The 18,248-nt window shown below is 62.7% G+C and overlaps 1 protein-coding gene across 1 annotated transcript in view; it reads right to left on the minus strand.

Annotated features, from left to right (window-relative positions):
• Positions 1 to 71: 71 nt before the first annotated feature.
• LOC122363604 (ribonucleoprotein PTB-binding 1-like) overlaps positions 72 to 18,248 on the minus strand; it is a 33,806-nt gene continuing 15,629 nt past the window's right edge. Inside the window, exons 2-6 of the mRNA XM_043333074.1 lie at positions 10,987 to 11,281; positions 8,477 to 8,615; positions 8,004 to 8,112; positions 3,230 to 3,781; positions 72 to 1,322 (exon numbers count right to left, since the gene is read on the minus strand). Of these exons, the coding sequence (XP_043189009.1) occupies positions 744 to 1,322; positions 3,230 to 3,781; positions 8,004 to 8,112; positions 8,477 to 8,615; positions 10,987 to 11,281 (1,674 nt within the window). The 3' untranslated portion in view covers positions 72 to 743. The remainder of the gene's footprint in view (positions 1,323 to 3,229; positions 3,782 to 8,003; positions 8,113 to 8,476; positions 8,616 to 10,986; positions 11,282 to 18,248) is intronic.

The following is an 18,248-nucleotide window of genomic DNA, read 5'->3' on the forward strand; positions in this document are numbered from 1 at the left end:
CCTGGGTCACGGGCTGAGGCATCACAGACGGACAGACTGGCAGGCAGGCAGACAGACAGACAGAGACGGAAGGCGGGGCTGAGTATGTGTATTGGAGCCGGCTGCTGACGCCGGCCGGCTCACTCTCTGCACTGGACGGCTGGCTATGTACAACAGGGGCTCGGCCGGAGCCCTCACAGACGCCTCGGATTGGTCCTCTGAACGGCGCGCCCGCGGCAGCGCACAACAATGCCCTCGGAATCTGAGAAATTTCCCTCACCTTCCCCGCGCCAGATGAGATCATGCATGTACACCGGCCAGTCAACAGGCGGCCGTCTCAAAAGTTCGAACAACTGAGCCCAGTAAAAATGCCCTTCGGCTACGTAACAAAACTGCACAGAAAAGGTCGCGACCGGTCGCACGAAAAGGCTTCCGGCACTGTCCGCGTCGCGCTGTAAAACCCGAATATGTACAATTGTGAGACGGCCGACTGACGCGAGCCAGACGGCCGGTCTCTAGCTACATCACCTGATAGTGAACTCGCCAGGGTTTCAAACTCGCCGTCTCGTGCGCGCACGAAGACTAAAATTGATCTCTTGAAAGCCTCTTACCAAGGCACCCAATCAAGACGGCGCCCGGCCTGGGGGAGAGTGCGCCGGCCGCGGACAAGCGCAACAGGAGCGGGGACAAACGGACACTGGGCACGAACAGGCTGACGGACAGAGACACGAAGGGTCGGCCGGGCGCGGCCGCCCCGGCCGCAATCAGTACCGCTTCCGCTTGAGGTAGGTCTCGGCGTAGTGTCCACCCAGGCCCTGCGAGTGCTGGCCGATGAAGTCGGTCTCCGGTGACGGCTCGGGCGAGGGCAGCAGGTGGTGGTACTTGCGCTTCTGGCCCTGTGGCGTGACGGGCGAGCCGCCGATCGAGAACACGGGCGACGACGGCGGCGCCGCCGACACGGCCGCCTTGGCCTGGGCGTTCTGCAGCGCCTGCAGCAGCGAGCCCACGTACTGAGTCGAGTCCTCTGCCGGCGGCGTGGGCGGCAGCGCCAGCGAGGGCACCGAGCCGGCCGCCGCCGCCGCCGCCTTCTGGCCGTTCATAAGCGCCAGCAGCTGGTTCAGGCCCTGCGCCTTGCTCATCAGCGAGGAGATGGTGTTCTGCAGCTCGTCGCTCATCTGACTGACCGGGTCGGCGGCCGAGACGGGCAGCGGCGGCGGCGGCGCCATCAGCTGCGGCGGCGGCGGCAGCAGCAGCGGCGAGCTGGCCACGGAGACCGGCGGCGGCAGCAGCTGGCCGGGCGCGAACCCGCCCGGCAGCAGGCCCGCCAGGCCGGGCACGTAGTACTGAAACAGACACACGGCGGGACGTCAGCCCGGGGGTAGGTGTTTCAGTGCGGCGGGTCGGTGGGGTGGGGTGGGCGTCTCAGTGCAGCGGCTAGGGCGACTGTGGGTGTTCCCACCGGGTTTCTGTGGCGGTGTGTACCAGCGGGTCCCCGGGCCACTGCGGGTGTTCCGGAGGGTCAGCTGTCGGTGGGTGTTCCAGAGGGTCAGCTGTCGGTGGGTGTTCCAGAGGGTCAGCTGTCGGTGGGTGTTCCGGAGGATCAGCTGTCGATGGGTGTTCCAGCGGGCCCCCCGGACAGCGGTGGGCGTCCCTGCAGGGCGGGCGCCAGCTGAACCAGCGCCACCTGACGTCACAGCCGCCCGTCAGACGGTTAGTTATCGTTAGCCCGTCAGGCCGGCCGGTACGAAAACAGCACCGACACGACCGGCGGCAGAAACGGGCACCCGAGGAGCTGTTTTCCCTGGCGGCGATATTTCAGAGTTCAGACGAGCCATTGTTCCGTCCGACCGACCCCCGCCCCGCTCTGACGGATGGCGTCGCACGCTAATTTCGGCCGGTGATAATTGATGTTATGTTCCCGGCGGCCACAATCTGCGGTCGTTAGTTCGCGCGCGATTAATTGCAACTTCCAAAGGCAAGTTCCAAACATTAATCAAAGCACATCTCGAGCCCAGGTGTTTGCTGAATTCATTCTCGCGGATAAATTTAGATTGAAATGAATCAAACGGGCGAGGCTCACTAATTCCTCAAACGGTGTCTACAGCGCCGCGCCGCCTTTTGAGCGCGCTCGGCCGGGTCGATTTCCGGACCGGCTGGTGCGTGCCTCGTTGCCATTACAGCCGTTTCCTTTCTGCGTGGGTGCTCGCCGACGCACCCTCCCTCCCTCCCCGGCTGAGCCCGGGTCGTCCGACACGGTCCGACGTTCCGCAGCGCTCCGGCTACAGAGCTAATCCAGCGGCGGCCGGCCGGGCTCGGATCGGTCCGTCGGCCGGCAGAGCGGAGCGCTCATTAACTGCTCGGTGTCACCGGGCTGAGCCGGGCCGCGGACCCGGCGGCCCGCCACGCGCCCGTTACAGCGGGCAGCGACAGATAGAGCCGGGCCAATGCTAATCCCGATCGGCGCCGACGGGCGCGTGGGTCCGTCCATAGACATCTGTATACAGAGGTCTAATGGTCCGTCTGAGGGCACCCAGGGGAGGGGATGGCCTGCAGAGGTCAGCCGAGGGCACCCGGAGGAGGGTGACCTGCAGAGGTCAGGCCGGGGGCACACCCAGCTAGGGGGTGACCTGACCAGCAGAGGTCAGGTCGGGAGCACCCTAGGAGGGAGTGACATACAGAGGTCAGGCTGAGGGCACGCCTAAGGGGAGGGGTGACCTGCAGAGGTCAGGTCGAGGCACACCCAGCCGGGGAGGGTGACCTGCAGAGGTCAGGTCGAGGAATTCGGTCGAGGCACACCCAGCCGGGGAGGGTGACCTGCAGAGGTCAGGTCGAGGCACACCCAGCCGGGGAGGGGACGTCAGGTCGAGGAATTCGGACCAGACTCCAGCGGTACGCTGATCACGCCCAGTGCATTTCATTAACCGGCGCGGCTGCAATCAGCCTGTCATTTGATTACGGAGCCGCGCCGCACAGCGCCGATATCTTATGCACAGCGTCGCGGCTGCAATTAGGGTCTGGCATCACAACATGCGGCAATAACTCGGTAGTAAAAGGGGCTGGCGCTGCTAATCTCTCGGCGCGCCACGACAACACATCAGGCTCCGGCTCCGGCTCCGGTTCCGGCCCGAGAGCCGATCTGCGCCGCTGAGCCGCTCGCAGCCGACTTGTGACAGATTAATGCACTACAAATCAATAGCCGGGCCGGCGTGCCGTAATCGGGCGGCGAGGCCCGGGACGGGCCGGTACGTACCTGAGGAGCCATGGCTCGGAGGGCGCCGGGCGGCGGCGGCGGCGGCATCAGGCCCACCATACTGGCCGGGAACACCATCGGCTGGCCGAACATGGCCGGAGAGACGGGCGGCGCGGCGGCCGGCGCCGGTGGCGGGGGCGGCGGCGGGGGCGGCCGGGTGGGCGCCGCGCTGACCACCACTGGCGGCGGAGGCGGCGCCGCGTACCCGCTCTGCGCCATCTCCTGCTGCAGCTCCGAGATCTGCGAGGTGACGATGTTCTGCAGGTTCTGCGCGAACGCCGGGTTCTGCTGGCTGAGGTTCTTCATCTGCTGGTAGACGGCGGGCGCCGGCGGGTCGGGCAGCAGCGCCGAGCGGCCGCGCGGGGCCGCCGCCTCGTTGAGCAGCCGCATGTAGATGTCGATGGCGCGCACGCCCGGCATGCAGAAGTGCACCTGGAGCCGGCTGCCGCGCAGCTGGTGGCCCTGCATCTGCTGCCAGGTCTTCTCGGCCACATCGGCCGACATGAACTCGACCAGACCCCAGTCTTGCGGCGAGCCGTTCTTCAGCGCGATCTGCCGGTCGGGCGGGCACATGATCAGTCAGGTTCGGGTCACGGCGGGTCATACACACCGGTTACGTTCAGACCACAGCTGCAGGGCGGGGTGGGGTGCAGGGACCGGCTATAAATATTGCTGAAATCAGCGGTCGCGAACAGCACTGTCGATCACTAAGGAAATCAGACACTGTGTATTTACTCAAGCGAACCAAGTCATTGCTCAAACAGGCTATTTGTTTATCTCAGCGTCCGTTATGACTGAATAAAACACGCCGGCGGGTGCGGAGTTCCCACAGGAAATTCGCGTAATGAAACCGTCTGTTCGCCGCCGTTTGGCCTGTGCCCAAGGGCCAGTCAGTGACGGATTAGTCTCGGAACTGAGAGGACCCATTCCGCCCGCCACCCACGCCGCTAGGGCTGTTCCCGGCCCGCCGGCAAACGCTGCGGACCAGCGCGGCAGTGAGGCTGGATGAGGGACCTGCCGCTGCCGCCTACTGCTCGGCCGACCGCCAGCCCCCGGCGGGTGCGCGAAGTTCAGCGGCAGGCGGCTGTCTTCATCCCGCCCGGGGCGCCGTTTATCATCGTGCAATTGATACAGGCGCGCCGAAAAGGTCGGTGGCCAAATTAGCGGGGCGGACAATCGATCGGCGGGTCAGCTGGTGGGCAGCTGGCCGGCGCCGCACAGTCCGACAGCGGGGCGCAGGGCGCGCCTCAGGGGTATCGGTGACCGGGCCCGACCGACGCCAGGGCCCGCCGGCCGCCTATCGCGGACAAACAAGGAGCGGTGAGCGCTCCGGCAGACGGGACGGTATCAGTGGCCGGCCACGCTGCAGAGGTGCCTACCGAGTGCCATGGTCGGGGCGGGGCTGCACGTGGTCGCATAGGGGAATACTCAGCACGTGGTGCATGGTGATGTCACGATACGCCGTAGGAGGCCGTGACGGCACTGAGCGAGTATGTCGGCACACGCGGTATGGTGCAGCCGCTACCGCAAACCGACGGGCCGAGCCGGCCGGCTGGCTCCGCCACGGCCCCATTCCCGCTGCACACATCGCCACTGAGCGAAATGCAAGAGAGCCGGAACGGCCGAGACGAGACGGATGAAGTCCGCCATCCGAGCGGCAAACGCCGTACCGCACTCAGGCTAACAGCGCCGTAAGGAGGCCGTACGGAGCGGCGCGGCCGGCCGCCGCACCCCCAGACGCCGCCGGCGCGCCGCTCAAACAGAGGTCCAATCAGCCAAATAGCCGGGACAGGGCGGCCGCGGACCGGGGTAGTTCGCAGCGGCGCTGTGCGCAGCGTCCTCCTCCTCCGCCGGCCCGGCCCGGTCCATCGCCGCTAAGTGATGGCGTCTGTCGGTGTCGATAACGGGAACAGGACGGCCGATGTATTCCGACCGCGCCCCGCCGCTGTGTCCGAGAGCGGCTCGACCGTCGGCCGCGGCGCTCCAAGGCGAGATAACTGACGGCGACTGGCGACCGACCCGGACTGACAGTCACAGGACACTGGGGAGCGGGACAAGATACAGCGCAGAGGATAGCGAGTGTTTTCTTCTTGCAACTGTTATTCAATTAACTGACTGAGTTCAATCACGGGTTTACACTTCATAAACTTCTAAGTCTCAAATGCAGCTTTTTGCTAAGGACATGGATGTTGCTAAACATCTATTGAGCGCGTGTGTTACATAAGGCTTGGTTCATCGTAGATAAACCGCGAGGTCCAGGCCCCACTCCACACACAGCTCAAGTAAGTTACGGATAAAGTCGGTACCAACTTCTCCGGGGAATAAAACGGAGGAGGTGGTTTTGAACTCGGTAATTCATACACCAGCTTGCAGAGCTCCTTTCTGCAGAAAGGGAGATCCCGTCTCATCCCACACAGGCGGTCCCAAATACTCCCGGGACAGTCCCTCTCTGCGGCACTCAATTCAAATCACGCTCGCGGGTACGTGCCGTCGATGGTGAGCTCGTTATTAGAGCTGAGTCGACGGCGTCGGCCGTTCCTCTCAGCGGCTCTCAGCCAGTCGCGGATCGCTGGCTCCAGGGCCGGCCGAAAATCATCTGTGGCTCGCTCCCGCTCGGCGGCGGCTCCCGCCGTCTGCGTCGCGATGAAGGAGGACCGGCCGCGGCGGACCAGACGCTTTGATCCGCGGCCTTGTTTACACTGAGCTCGCCGACTGTGAAGCCGGTAGGTAGGTGCGAGGCGGCCGGCGCCCTCCGCGCTCCCGCCCTCCGCGCCGCGCGGTAATCGAGCCACCCTCGTCGCCGTCGGTGCCAGCGTTTCCAGTGACGGGCAGTCAACTCTGGCCACCGCCCGGGTCGGCAGTTCCGGTCACGTCTGGTCATGCAGTGGTCCCCGCGCCGGCCGGGGAGGGGAACTGAGCACGATCGGCCGCGCTCTGCCGCTCAGCCCGGCAGCAGCGCTCGTAATGAACGTGGTCATCCATCAAAGCGGGCGGCCGGGGTCGGCCGAAGCCGCGCCGCCATTCGCCCGCCATCCATCGAGTCCGGTCGGCCGGCCCGGCCGGTCCACCGAGGCACTCGTATCGGCAATAACGCCGCGCCGGCGGGCGGCAGCACGCCGAGCGCCGTGCTCGCCCGCCATCGAGCACGTCCGACGGCGTGCTCGAGCGCTCTCATCGCCGGCCGAGCGGCGATCGGCCCCAGATTGCGTGTTTAGAATCGATACGCCGGCCGGCCAGCTACCTGAGCAGAGCGCAGGCGATGCCGCAGGACCAGTCAGTTCCGTCACGAGCTGTTCTTTCCCGTTCGCGGATGTCAGGGAGTCCCCAGACAGGTGATGAGCCCGGGACAGATGAGGTGATCCGGGACAGGCAGCCGGCCGTGCAGCGATGACGCCCGGGGCGGAAACTGCGCGGATCGCCGCTCGGCAGCCCATCGAGACTCTATCACCACTTTGTCGACGGCGGACAGACTCTGACAGACGAGAGACCGGTCGGCGGCGGCCGGCGCTAGCCGCGATCGACTCTGAGAGGAGCGGGCCGTCGGCGGCGGGCGGTCCCTGTGACGAATGGCGACCAATCGAACCACACCGCTAAATGGAAAAGGCGTGTGCGCCAATTTCTATGACCCTTTTTTGCCGGTCGCGCTGGAGTGGATGTTTCCAGCGGGCGACCAGTCGGTTTCCGAGCTCTTCACGTCAGTCCTGGTGCAGCGTGATGCTGCAGCTGCATCGCTGGAGTGTCACTTCCGTCCGACGACCGCGGACGGCCCGTCCAGGCATTCAGCGGCGCCGCCGACGGTCGGCGCTGCCTCGCGCGCCGCTGAATAGAGCCGCCACGGCGTGTCACCTCGCCTCAATGACCGGGACGGACAGACGGGGACGGAGACGGCGGCGGCGGCCGGCTCCGCCGCTCGTCAGTCAACGGGCGTGCGATAAACAGACGCGTGAACGAGCTGCGGCGGCGGCGGGCGGGCCTGTGTTCTGTCGGTGACCTGGCCCGCCGGGTCGCGCATGTTACCGCCGCGGCGCAAACAGCGCCGGCCGGCCGCGGACAACAGCCGCCACAAACAGACCGCGGCCGGCCGACAGACAAGGCGCGCGTGTCCGTCTGCCGGCGAGCTGCTGCCAGCCCGGGCGGCCGCTCCGCCGCGCCGTCACCGCGAACAGAGCGACTCAGTGCCGGCCCTGTTACACCGAGAACAATGAGCAGCACACTGGGCCGAGTGAGCGCGGGCAGGGCGGGCCATTAGTGGGCACAGTCGGAGCGGGCGGCACACGCCAACACGGGTCACGGAGTGAGAGGGGGCGACAGTTAACGGGGTCCTGTAATCTGTATACAGATTGGCATATCACTCGGAAGACGTACCGGACAGGCAGACAGACAAGCAGGCAGATAAAACTTCATACGCACTGTCGAACAACAGCAGCCGCAGCGGGCATTCAGCACTAAATACAAAGACAAGAGCGCAGCGAGAAGTGGCATAGAGCGGAGAGCAACTGTTGCTATATTTTCAAAGTTAGATCGGGGTTAAAGAAGCGACGACAGTATTTAGTATAGCAGCAGCACGACAGGTAAGAGCGGCACACGATACACGACAGAGGCGAAGACACGCATCCAACACTGCGCCCGAGGTAGCTACTTGGCCTGGAAATGCTACAAAGAGCGGAAACAGTAACGATTACGGCAAACAAAAAGAAAAACAAAAGTGAACAAGGCGAAACCAAGCAAAGCTTCTACCACAGGGGCAGTGTCGGCCAATAAAACGAATACTTACTTGGCAGTAAGGAGGGTTTTGTACGCAAGAGAATAGCTGTCTAAATTCGCCCATATTCTTATAGCCGGCCGGCAGATTCGCCACGTGCAAACACTTGGAATGCAAAGATCTGAAAACCACAGAAGCCGACGGCGTTAGCTACAGGAGAGAACAGGGGTCCGATAAGAGAGACCCGCCGAGTGGCGGTGCGCCGCGCGGCTCGTCCGGGTCAACTATAGGGGGCGGCGGGCCGATCACACGGCCCCAGACAGCGACATAAAGAGAGATGAGAGACGAGAGAGACAGAGAGAGACGACAGTCGGACAGTGTGACTAGTCTCAGAGTCAGAGTAGCTGCTAACAGGTGGACAGAGAATCAGAGAGTGAGAGACTCGGAGATAGAGACAGAGAGTCGGTGAAGAGCAGTCGCCGAGACTGCGGCAGTGGCGACTGCCGGGGGCGGGGGCGGGGACGGGACCGGGGCGGGCCGCTGACCTGATGGTGGTGTGCGTCGGGTCCACCCAGTCGCAGATGATGGCCGAGCCCGACAGCACCTTGCCGTCCAGCAGACCCTTGGCGTGGAACGCCGACTCCTTGCTGGCGTACATCACGAAGCCGTAGCCCTTGCTGGCGCCTGCGAGAGTCGGCAGCAGACCGGTCAGCACTGCGCACCAGGACACAAAATGGGCTAATCGGCCGCACCGTATGACGAAACGCGACACAAAACACGGGCAATCGTTACATCTAAAGGTCAGCGAATTAACAGAGCCAGACACATCGATCGGCGCAATCATACGGTTAGCGAATCACCAGTCAGACATATCGAACGGAGATTCAATCGACATGGTCAAACCAACATACGACTGCGACATCACTGTTCTAGATTCTAGTGATAACTTCAACACTTGCTAGTCTTCTCAGCGAAGTCAGCACTTTCCAACCGCTCCTCGTTCAGGGAATTCGCTACCACCTTATTCCCTGTCCCCGCGAAACGCCGTCATATCTCAGATCCCGGCGCCAAAACTACGCGAAAACGACGTGCCAACGGGCCATGGGCGGACGGGAACGGTGTGCCTATGGCCCGAGAACGGTCTCAGAACGGCGCCGCGGGCCGGGAGAGGGCCACGCTGAGCGGTGGTCGCTTATCGGCGCTGACGACCCCGGCGAACGCCCCAGCCATCGCCGGAGCTGACGTACGGCGAGCAGCTCGATGAAAATTTAATTCGCCAGGCGATAGCGGCCGGTCATCAATAGAGAGCCGAGTGGATCTCGGAGCGGAGAGGAAGGCCGCAATCATAAAGACAGAGCAGAGACGGACGGAGACGAGGCAGAGGAGACGGAGACTGAACTAGATGGACGACGGGAAAGACAGGAGACGGGAGCAGGGCCCTACATGACGGGGGAGACATTGGAACAACTAACAGTCAGGGGAAAGAACTGGGGGAGATGACCGCGGAGAATCCCCTGCTTCCTCCTTAGCAACGATAAGTTCAGACAAAAAAAGGCTTGGCCCACAAACGATTTTGTCATTGTATACCCTGACTGGTGTGTTGAGATCTCTCCTATCCCGCTAATAATGGCACCGTCACGCCCTAGGCGCGCGGCGTGACCCGGGGCGGCCTCCTTCAGCCGGGCCGTCACGCAGGACAGGGACCGCCCGTCTGTGACACCCCTGGCCGGGCGTGACGCCCCCGTCCGCCGCCCACAGCGTGACGCTGCCGACCGCCATCGGTGGGACCACACCCCGCCCGGCGCGCCGTCCGAGGGGGGCGTCTCACCACACCCCGGCCCGGCGCGCTGTCCGAGGGGGGGGGGGGCATCTCATCACACCCCGCCCGGCGCCGTCCGACGGGGGCGTCTCATCACACCCCGGCCCGGCGCGCCGTCCGAGGGGGGCGTCTCATCACACCCCGCCCGGCGCGCCTTCCGAGGGGGGCGTCTCATCACACCCCGGCCCGGCGCGCCGTCCGAGGGGGGGGGGGGGGGGGCGTCTCATCACCTCAGTCGGCCGGACGCCGTCCCGGGGGCGGAGGGATTTTATTAGTCGCCACCATCCCAATAATAGCAGTCAAATGGCCTCGTAACGACCAATAATGTCAGACATAGCGGTCTGACCTTATCCCAGAAGGCTTCATTTAACTGCAGAAGAGTTAATATTGGGCGTAAGAAAATAAACCAACATCATAAATACTATTCTGCAGATTTACCTTTAGGCAGATGAGAACGTCAAGAATAAGCAAAGAAAACCAAGCATTAAACATAAAGTACCCTTCAGCTGGAACGTTGTCCAATTTTCCTGTTTCCTTATAATCTAGACATCTTATTTGTTGTTAAAACTCCTTTCATCTACTCACGTCTCTCATCTTTCTAAATAAATCTCCCGCCCTCCACGTCGCAGCCATCCACACCGTACGTGCCTGGCGCCCACCCTGCCCTCCCGCGTGGCTGAGCCCTAACTGTGCGCGGCGGCGGCGGCAGCGGCCACTCCATCACGCCGCCGCTGACGACGATCCCTCCCGTCGCTGACGACGAACCCTCCCGTCGCTGACGACGAACCTCTCCCGTCGCTGGCGGCGGAGACGAGCCGCAGAGCCGCCGCACGACGTGCCATCGCCCATCACGGCTGCGTGGCGGACGTAATGCGCCGCAGATGGAATCAGAGCGCCCGGGAACGGAGGGAGGGAGGGGTGACCTCCGGGACCGACCGACGGCCCGACGGGCACCAGCCCTCCGCCGGGACAGTCGGCCGCTGAATGGGTTAATCAGCGCGCCCGTCACCGTCCGATGGTGACCAAACAGCCAGCAATGGCCCGATTAGGTTCATTGAGCGCACGTGAAGGGCGGGTGTTCTAGCCGTCTCTTGGGTCGGTGCAGCGTTTTCTTGAGCATCCGTTGCAGCCCAGACTTTCTCTGACGTCCGTCAGGGCTTCGGCTACTGATCTCAGTCTGATCTCATGTCTATCCCCTTCCTCCGTCCCCTCTCTATTCCTCCACCTGAATCTCACCTGTCGCCTCTGAGCGCAGTACGAACGCGAACCGGACGGGTCCGAACATCTCGGCGGTGCGGAGCAGCTCGTCGTCGGTGACGGCGGCCGGCAGCCGGGCCGTGCAGAGCAGGCCGTCCGTGGCCGACAGGCTGACTGTCAGCGGGCCGCCGCCGCTCGACAGGCGCACGTCCGTGTAGCGCGCCGGTTCCTCGAGCAGCTCGGGCCGCCGCACCTGGGCCGTGGCAGACTGAGAGGCCGGCTGCAGCTGGATGTTGGTCAGCTCCAACTTCGGCCGGAACGCCGCCTGCAGCTCCTGGAACGCAGAGGTGAGGTCGGTCACAGCAGGAACACGGCTTTGTGGGCGAAGCCAATGGTCTCCAGAAGAGAGTTAGAAGACCGATTCAGGCCACAGATGGCGAGAAGATAGCTATCAATTGAGAATTAGCCGATAGTTTCCAGCTTTACGAGTTGACCTTTGAAGTTCAGCTGGTGAGTGGGGCCCGCCCGAGGTGGTCAATCCCCGATGAGTCGGCCGCGTCTGGTCCCGTTCACCTTACGGCACTGACGTCATGTTCGACTCAGACTCGGCATTTTTCGTTGTGTTGCATTTCGCCAAACAGTCATGATAATCACCGTCTGGGACTCCGATGGGGCACAGGGCACGGCGGGACTATTCTTGGGGCCGGTCACGAGGGAAGTCTCTGAGACCGGTCCGTGAGTGCCCGGCAGGCGGAGGATGGCCCCAAACGGACCCCCAACGTCGACAGGTGTCACAGGGCCACTGGCGGTCTGAATTAGGGTCGCCGCCCGGCCGGCAGCCAGCCAGCCGTGGACGGGCACTGGACGAGCCGCAGCTCCGGGTTGCCGCTGACCATGTCACAGCGTCGCACTGTGCCGTCTGAGGAGGAGCCGGCTAGACATGGCGTAATAGACAGCGAAATAGACAGTGGCATGGGCGGGACGACGGAAATGTCACACGACAGGTATTACTGCAGAGTGCACGTCTCCATTGGGTGTCAGCCACGTTCCAAATCCCCCAACGTTCCATCGACAGCTCGACAGGCTGGGAGAGAGGGCGGGCGAGCGCCGGCCTTGTGACGGCGTGTCGGCCCCGATCAGAGAGAGTCCCAGTGTCCCCGGGGAGCGTCAGAGCGGCGGACGGCCGGGGGCGGGCGGGGTCGGTCGGGGCGGCCGCTCCGGCGGCGGGGAGGGACGGCAGCCGACCCGGAGACAGCTGCGTCCCGGCCGCACAGGGACACCGCCGCACGATGTCGGCCGGAATGAGAAAAGAGTGCCGAGATTAGACACAGCCGGCGGACGGAGAGCAGAGAGAGCGATGGCCGGCGGACGGCAGAGGGCCGTCGGCCGCCGATAAGATGGTAACGCTAACAAGATGACCGGGCAGAGGCGGGGGGGGGGGGCGGCGGCGCCGGCAGAGCGCGCGCCGCGGTGATGGCGCGACCATTTCCCGCCGCTCGGCCGGTGACATCTCATTAGGGGGCTGACGATACGGCCGATCGGGTGCCGGCGGCCCGCGGCGCGGCGACCGGCGCTGCCGCGGCATCGACCGAGACGGCCGGCCGGCGCCGGTCATCCCGGGATGGCAGTCTCCCGGGCGGCGTCACACGCCGTCACACGGCGTCACGGGCGGTCGGCGGGCCGTGGTGCCGGGCGGCGTCCTCCCGCGGCGGCGGCGGCGCGGCGTCTGACCCTGACGACCGTCGCCGGCCGGCCGGCCGCTCCGCCCGCGGGCGGCCCCACTCAATGGACGGCCGCATTTGTCGGCCATTATATCCTCGGCGGGAGCCGGGGAGCAGTCCACGGCTGACGTGACCCCGTGACTGCCGCCGGGCCAGTTACCAGGCGGCCACCGGCCACAGAGGAGCAGGGAGAGTGACACAGTCGCCGGGAAGACGGACAGACTGCGGCCGAGCTGCCGCAGCTCCCGACAGTCGGCGGAGGAGAGCTGCCGGACTCGGCCCGCCGCCCCCGGCCGGCCGGCTTACGCCTCTAAGCCGCTGTGGGAAGCCGTCCGTTCCCCGGGCAGACATTGCATTGGGAGATAGTGAGGCGCAATCCGCTGCCGGTCGGCCCATCGCTCCGAGCTTACTGGACACACAGGAAAACAATCAACAAAACACAATTTCAAACGTACAAGCGAAAAATAGGACAAAGTGTAAATACGCAACATGACGGCTATTGAATGCTCTATCATCAGCATTTTTATTACATTGATTTCATACCATATTAAAGGAAGGGTGCCACCTTCCGAAATTTTTGTTCTATGAATCTATTTTACTTATTTGAATTTTTAGACGTGGTTAGCGCGTCCACAATATACAAAAAACCGAAACATTGCATTTAATACATTGGCTAAAAAAAAAAGATCGTTGTTTATATCACCACTACAACTCAAGGTCGTTTGATGTGGCAGCTAGGACGGCTGGCATATCCTGTTGTCATGGCAACATATCATTCTGCCATTTGCATTGATGGCGCAACTGAGACAAAAAGATGAACAAATAAAAAGGAAGAAGATAACATGATTTGAACTAAAGGTTTCATCAAAAGAACATCAGAAAGAACATCAGAAAAGAACATCAAATAAGTCGAGTAAAGGTTTTTCCTTTACAATGCTTAAGAGATCTATGGAACCCTTCACCCTTCATGCAACTTACTAGAAAAACTTCCCAATTAAAATTTTAAAACTTAAGTGTATACCATAAAGAAAAAATATACCCTTTCAAAATGATAAAACATGCTTCAAAAGTATAACTTTTATACATACCTTTGCTGATTTCATGTTTTATAAAATACTCTTAACACGACGAGGAAATAGTGCTGAAGATTTTTGCCTGCCCGAATGCTGGCAGCAAAACTCGCAAATGATAACTTCACGTGCGGATTCAATGCTGACCGTCTCGAGCATAGGTAAGTGAAGCCGGTTTTTAGGTTCATGTGAGGCTAATCTTGTAAAAACTGCGTTGTGTCCAAAAGGTGGCACCCTTCCTTTAACGATGACTTTGATCGGCACAATTAATTAGTGGGAGAGGAAGGCGAGACAAAGGGGCGGTGCTCGGCTGTCGGTAACGGGATGCGACCGACGGCCGCCCCACCCTCCCTGAATCCCCGCGCGGCGGACCGGGACGCGTGCTGCCGACGGCGCGTCTTTGTTTGACGGGACGGACGAGCGGCTGGTCGGCCCCGCCGCGCCGTCTCACAGACCCGGAGCCGGCACCGGCCGTCTGGGAGCTCAGCTGACCGGGCGCACTTCAACAGAGCCGGCGCATCAATCATCGAGAGGATCGGACGCCCAACTTTGCCTCGATTTAGGAGTGGGCGATGGGGCGGCGACGGGCACACGGTGCCGGTCGCCGGCACTCACCCAGAAATATCCCAGCGCGTCGGCCCAGCGCGCACTCGCCGACTCCGGAAAACTTCCCAAAACGGCTCCCGTAAAGAAGTGAGATATCTCCGACCGACTTTAATAGAGCACTTGAAAAGACGGAAGACGGCGCGATCCCCACACTTCTTGACGCTCGACATTCAGCTGGTGAGATATATGAAGGGGAATAAATGGCGTTTGCCTGGGGCCGCGCCGCGATAAGTCAGCTGGCCGGAGCCGGTCCGGGAGCCCGGGCCGGGCCGGAGATAATGACCGGCTACCAGCGACGAACAAATGGCCCGCTGTCGCAGTCGGCACACTTCTTCCAGCGGCACGAGCAGCATTAATCACCGCCCGCCTAACCAACGTTATTTTGCCACTCGGCCGCGACAAGGACCTCGGTGGAGGGGCATTGGGAGATTGAGCTGACGACTGTCATCAGCCAGGACTGCATACTAAATCAAAACAATCGGAACTGTCAACAAATCACCGGACCATCAACGCGAACCATTTACCACACGACACCGCCCGGTGAATAATGACGCCTAGTTAGCGGCTTCCCGAGTCAGAGCCAGAGTCGCGCGACCCTGGACCGGCCGAATGCAGCCAGTTACGGATCGGCTGACGGACGCAGGAAGACGTGACTGGACCGAGGCCGCGCAGACGCCGCACGGTCATCGCGAGTCCGGAAAACCCGTCCGTGGCACCGCCGCCAATCACACGGCCTCGGCGGGCGAGGGAGAGTATCTACTCCGACCCGCCCGGAGGGCCGGCGTGACAGGCCCGGCGGCTCAGTCGCACGGCCGGAGAGCGCCCACGGCGCCTGTTCAGACCCCGCCACTAGTTATTTACTGTGATTCGAGCGGGATTTATTGAGGCAGTTCCAGCATCGTACGTCTTATAACGGTGGGATATTCTCGGCTGGATATTTAGATAAGCCGTTTGAATAGCAACACAGCGATTCATCACATTCGGCGGGCACAGCCTCGCTCCTCTTATTCATATGGCAGCTGTGTGGCTCACAGCCGGCATTGCATAACAACGGCAGAGGAAAACGGGCTCAGCCGCTTGCTGCAGGCGAGGCGGTCGCGAGCGACCTACCTCACAGGAAAACGGACGCTGCAGAGTGCACACACCTCAGGAGCATAGTACGCCAGCACGAGAGCGGAAGGGCAGTCACGACCTCCGCACGAGGCCGCCGCATCTCCGGCAGCTGGCCGTTACTAGCTCGCCCTGACAGTGGGGCCAATATAGTAAGCACCGAGGAAGTGAACATATCTGTACCGGCGATCACCTTATAAAGCATCAGGTCATCCACGCAGGGTTCCCGGACACAGTTTCGGACGAGTCCTCCACCTCAGCCTCTCATTTCGTAAGAGTCATCGGCCACCACTCTATCCATCGAGCTCAGCGGCACCGCATGCTCACGAGAACACTACACGCTCAGCCAATTAACGTGACAGCCCCCGGAATGTAGTTAGGCGGACCGGAGACGCGTCTGGACCACCGCTCTCAGGAAATGAGCCGCGCGCAGACTGCGACAACAGACGACGCCATTGCCGAAAGCGGCGTTCTGGCTGGAGGGGTCGATGTGTTTCAATCTCACGTAGCCGGTCTCTTAAACGGGAATCATTCCGTCTTTGCTTAGAATCTATTTACATGTATTACCTGGCCAGTGTATCGATCAAACTCGGCATAGTTATGAGCCGTATGTGTGGTCCGAGGTCAGGAACAACTAATCGCCATTTTGTCACACGGCCAGTCAACTTTTGACAGAGACAATTTAGAGCCGGCGGCTGGCAGTTAGCACGCTGCAGCGCCACGGCGGTCTGCTTCGCGTCCAAGTTTAACAGGGCCGCTGCAGCCGGTCCAAATGACTGCCGCGGCGTGGTAATCAGCTGCAGAGCGGGCCCAGACGAGGCGCCGGAGCCGCGCAACACCCGCCGACAGCGGGCGGGGACGGGCGGGCGGGCGGCGCAACCATCCATCTCCGCCGCCCGGTCGGCTCCACAGACTGTCGGCGACGGGCGAACAGCGGAGCTGTCCGGCGGCCGTCAGAACCGAGCGGGGAGCTCCCCGGCACGGGCCGACCCACCGCGCAGCAGCCGGGGACACGGGTCGGAGGGGCATCCCGTCACCGGGCCGAGCGGCGCTACATCATCGGAGCCGGCGCCGCCAACGATAACCGTCCGGCGCCTCCGCCGGCCGTCGGCACCGTCGTCACTGCCGACGATGGCGTGTGACACGGGGCGCGTCGTGTTCCTCACGCGTTAAACGAGCGTCGGCCGTGTGACGGCCGGTTGGCGCGCGGCCGGCGGCGTCGACAGCCCGCTGGCGGCTCCGGCAGGGGAGGGGGCGCGGGCCGAGCATGGGCCGCGGCTGGGGGGCGGCGCTGGAACGGCCGGGGGCGGCACAGAGGACGGACTGGCACAGCCCAGACCCCGTGACCGACACCGTTACATAACTACAGACTGCAACCATCACATGGTCAACCCGTGTCCATGTCCGAGACGGACGCCGTTCCACGCCCGTTTTCCGTAATGATAAACGTCGTTAGGCTAGTATAGCACCACATAAGCTCATTTTTGGAGTCATCCGCGCTCCACCAAACCGACCGACCCCCTCTCAGGAGGAGCGGGACGCTCCTGCCGATCTGACCCCGGAGAACCTGGCCTCCATGACAATACCCAGAGGGCACCGTCCGATCCGGAACTCATCAGCGAAGCAGCGCGCCGATCACCGAGTCCCAGCGGCTCTCCCAGGTGATGACTACTCGACACGACCGTCCCCTGGAGACGGAGGTGTGCAGTGGAGCACAGCGGGCGCGGCGCGGGCCCTGGACGCTATTGAGTCGGTTCCTATAGCCGATCACGTCTGCGCGGCGAAATGGACCAGCACGGCGAAATGTCTGCGAGTCGGAGCGTCTAAGCGTAGTGCCTTTGCCACCCTGGCTAGGTTCTCTGAGCTCCGTTGGCATCCGCTCGGGTCAGGCATCTATGGGAAATGCCCGCTATGAACCGCAGGACGCCATGGCACGGACCGAGGGGCATGCAGCAGTAACGCTGGGCGGCGGCAAAAACGGCGGAGGCGCAGCCGGCCCCGCCGTTGGGCCGGTGCGGGCCCACCGGGACGCCGCCGCGGTACGCCGGGGTCACCAGCCGATGAGGCACGGCTCGTGGTCGGTCGGTCGGGCGGCAGAGTGGCGCCGGGTCGGGCCGATTAGGTCCCCCGGTGGATTTACTGGCCCGGACGGTGTCACGTCTAACCCCGCTGGGACGACACCCGCGGCCACAGCGACGGTTCCATCGGCGCCCGCCGGATCCCGGCGAAATTACCACGTTCGGACGTCCGAGTAATTACCATCGGGCCGCCACGGGAAGCCGTGCCGAGATGAAGTGCTTTAATCAGCGCGGCCGGCTGAGATTATAGGGCTGCGGCCGGACCACCGTCCTGAGGTTACCGCTAATCGATTGCAGGAACAGCGAGTTCCTTATTTATGCAAGTGCATCGCCTGCAGGGCAGCGGCCTCGGGGGACTTGTTCACTTGTTGAAGACTGTCTGGTCGTCTCCAACTGAAAACAATTTGATGGAGTGACAGTGCATTTCGGAAATTGGCGCCCATTGCTATACAGTATACAGCACCGTTCAACAGACGTTGGCGCTGCGGCGTGCTGCCACGACGCTGGGCCCGACCGGCGATGAGCCCAGATTAGCTGCGGGTGCCCTCTGCCTGTGCAGCGGTCGACTGTTGTAGCACCTCCCCGGCCCCATAAAAACTCGCCGCCGACGTACCCGCATCGCCCGCCACGTGCTGACGGCCAGCAGCGCCGCCCCGCGGCCGTCATCCCAACTAGCCCGAGACCGACGACAATGAACTTGGGAGGCGTGGTGGCCG

This window comes from Amphibalanus amphitrite, unplaced genomic scaffold (assembly GCF_019059575.1).
Source record: "Amphibalanus amphitrite isolate SeventyFive unplaced genomic scaffold, NRLGWU_Aamphi_draft 000630F_arrow, whole genome shotgun sequence".
Taxonomy (NCBI): domain Eukaryota; kingdom Metazoa; phylum Arthropoda; class Thecostraca; order Balanomorpha; family Balanidae; genus Amphibalanus; species Amphibalanus amphitrite.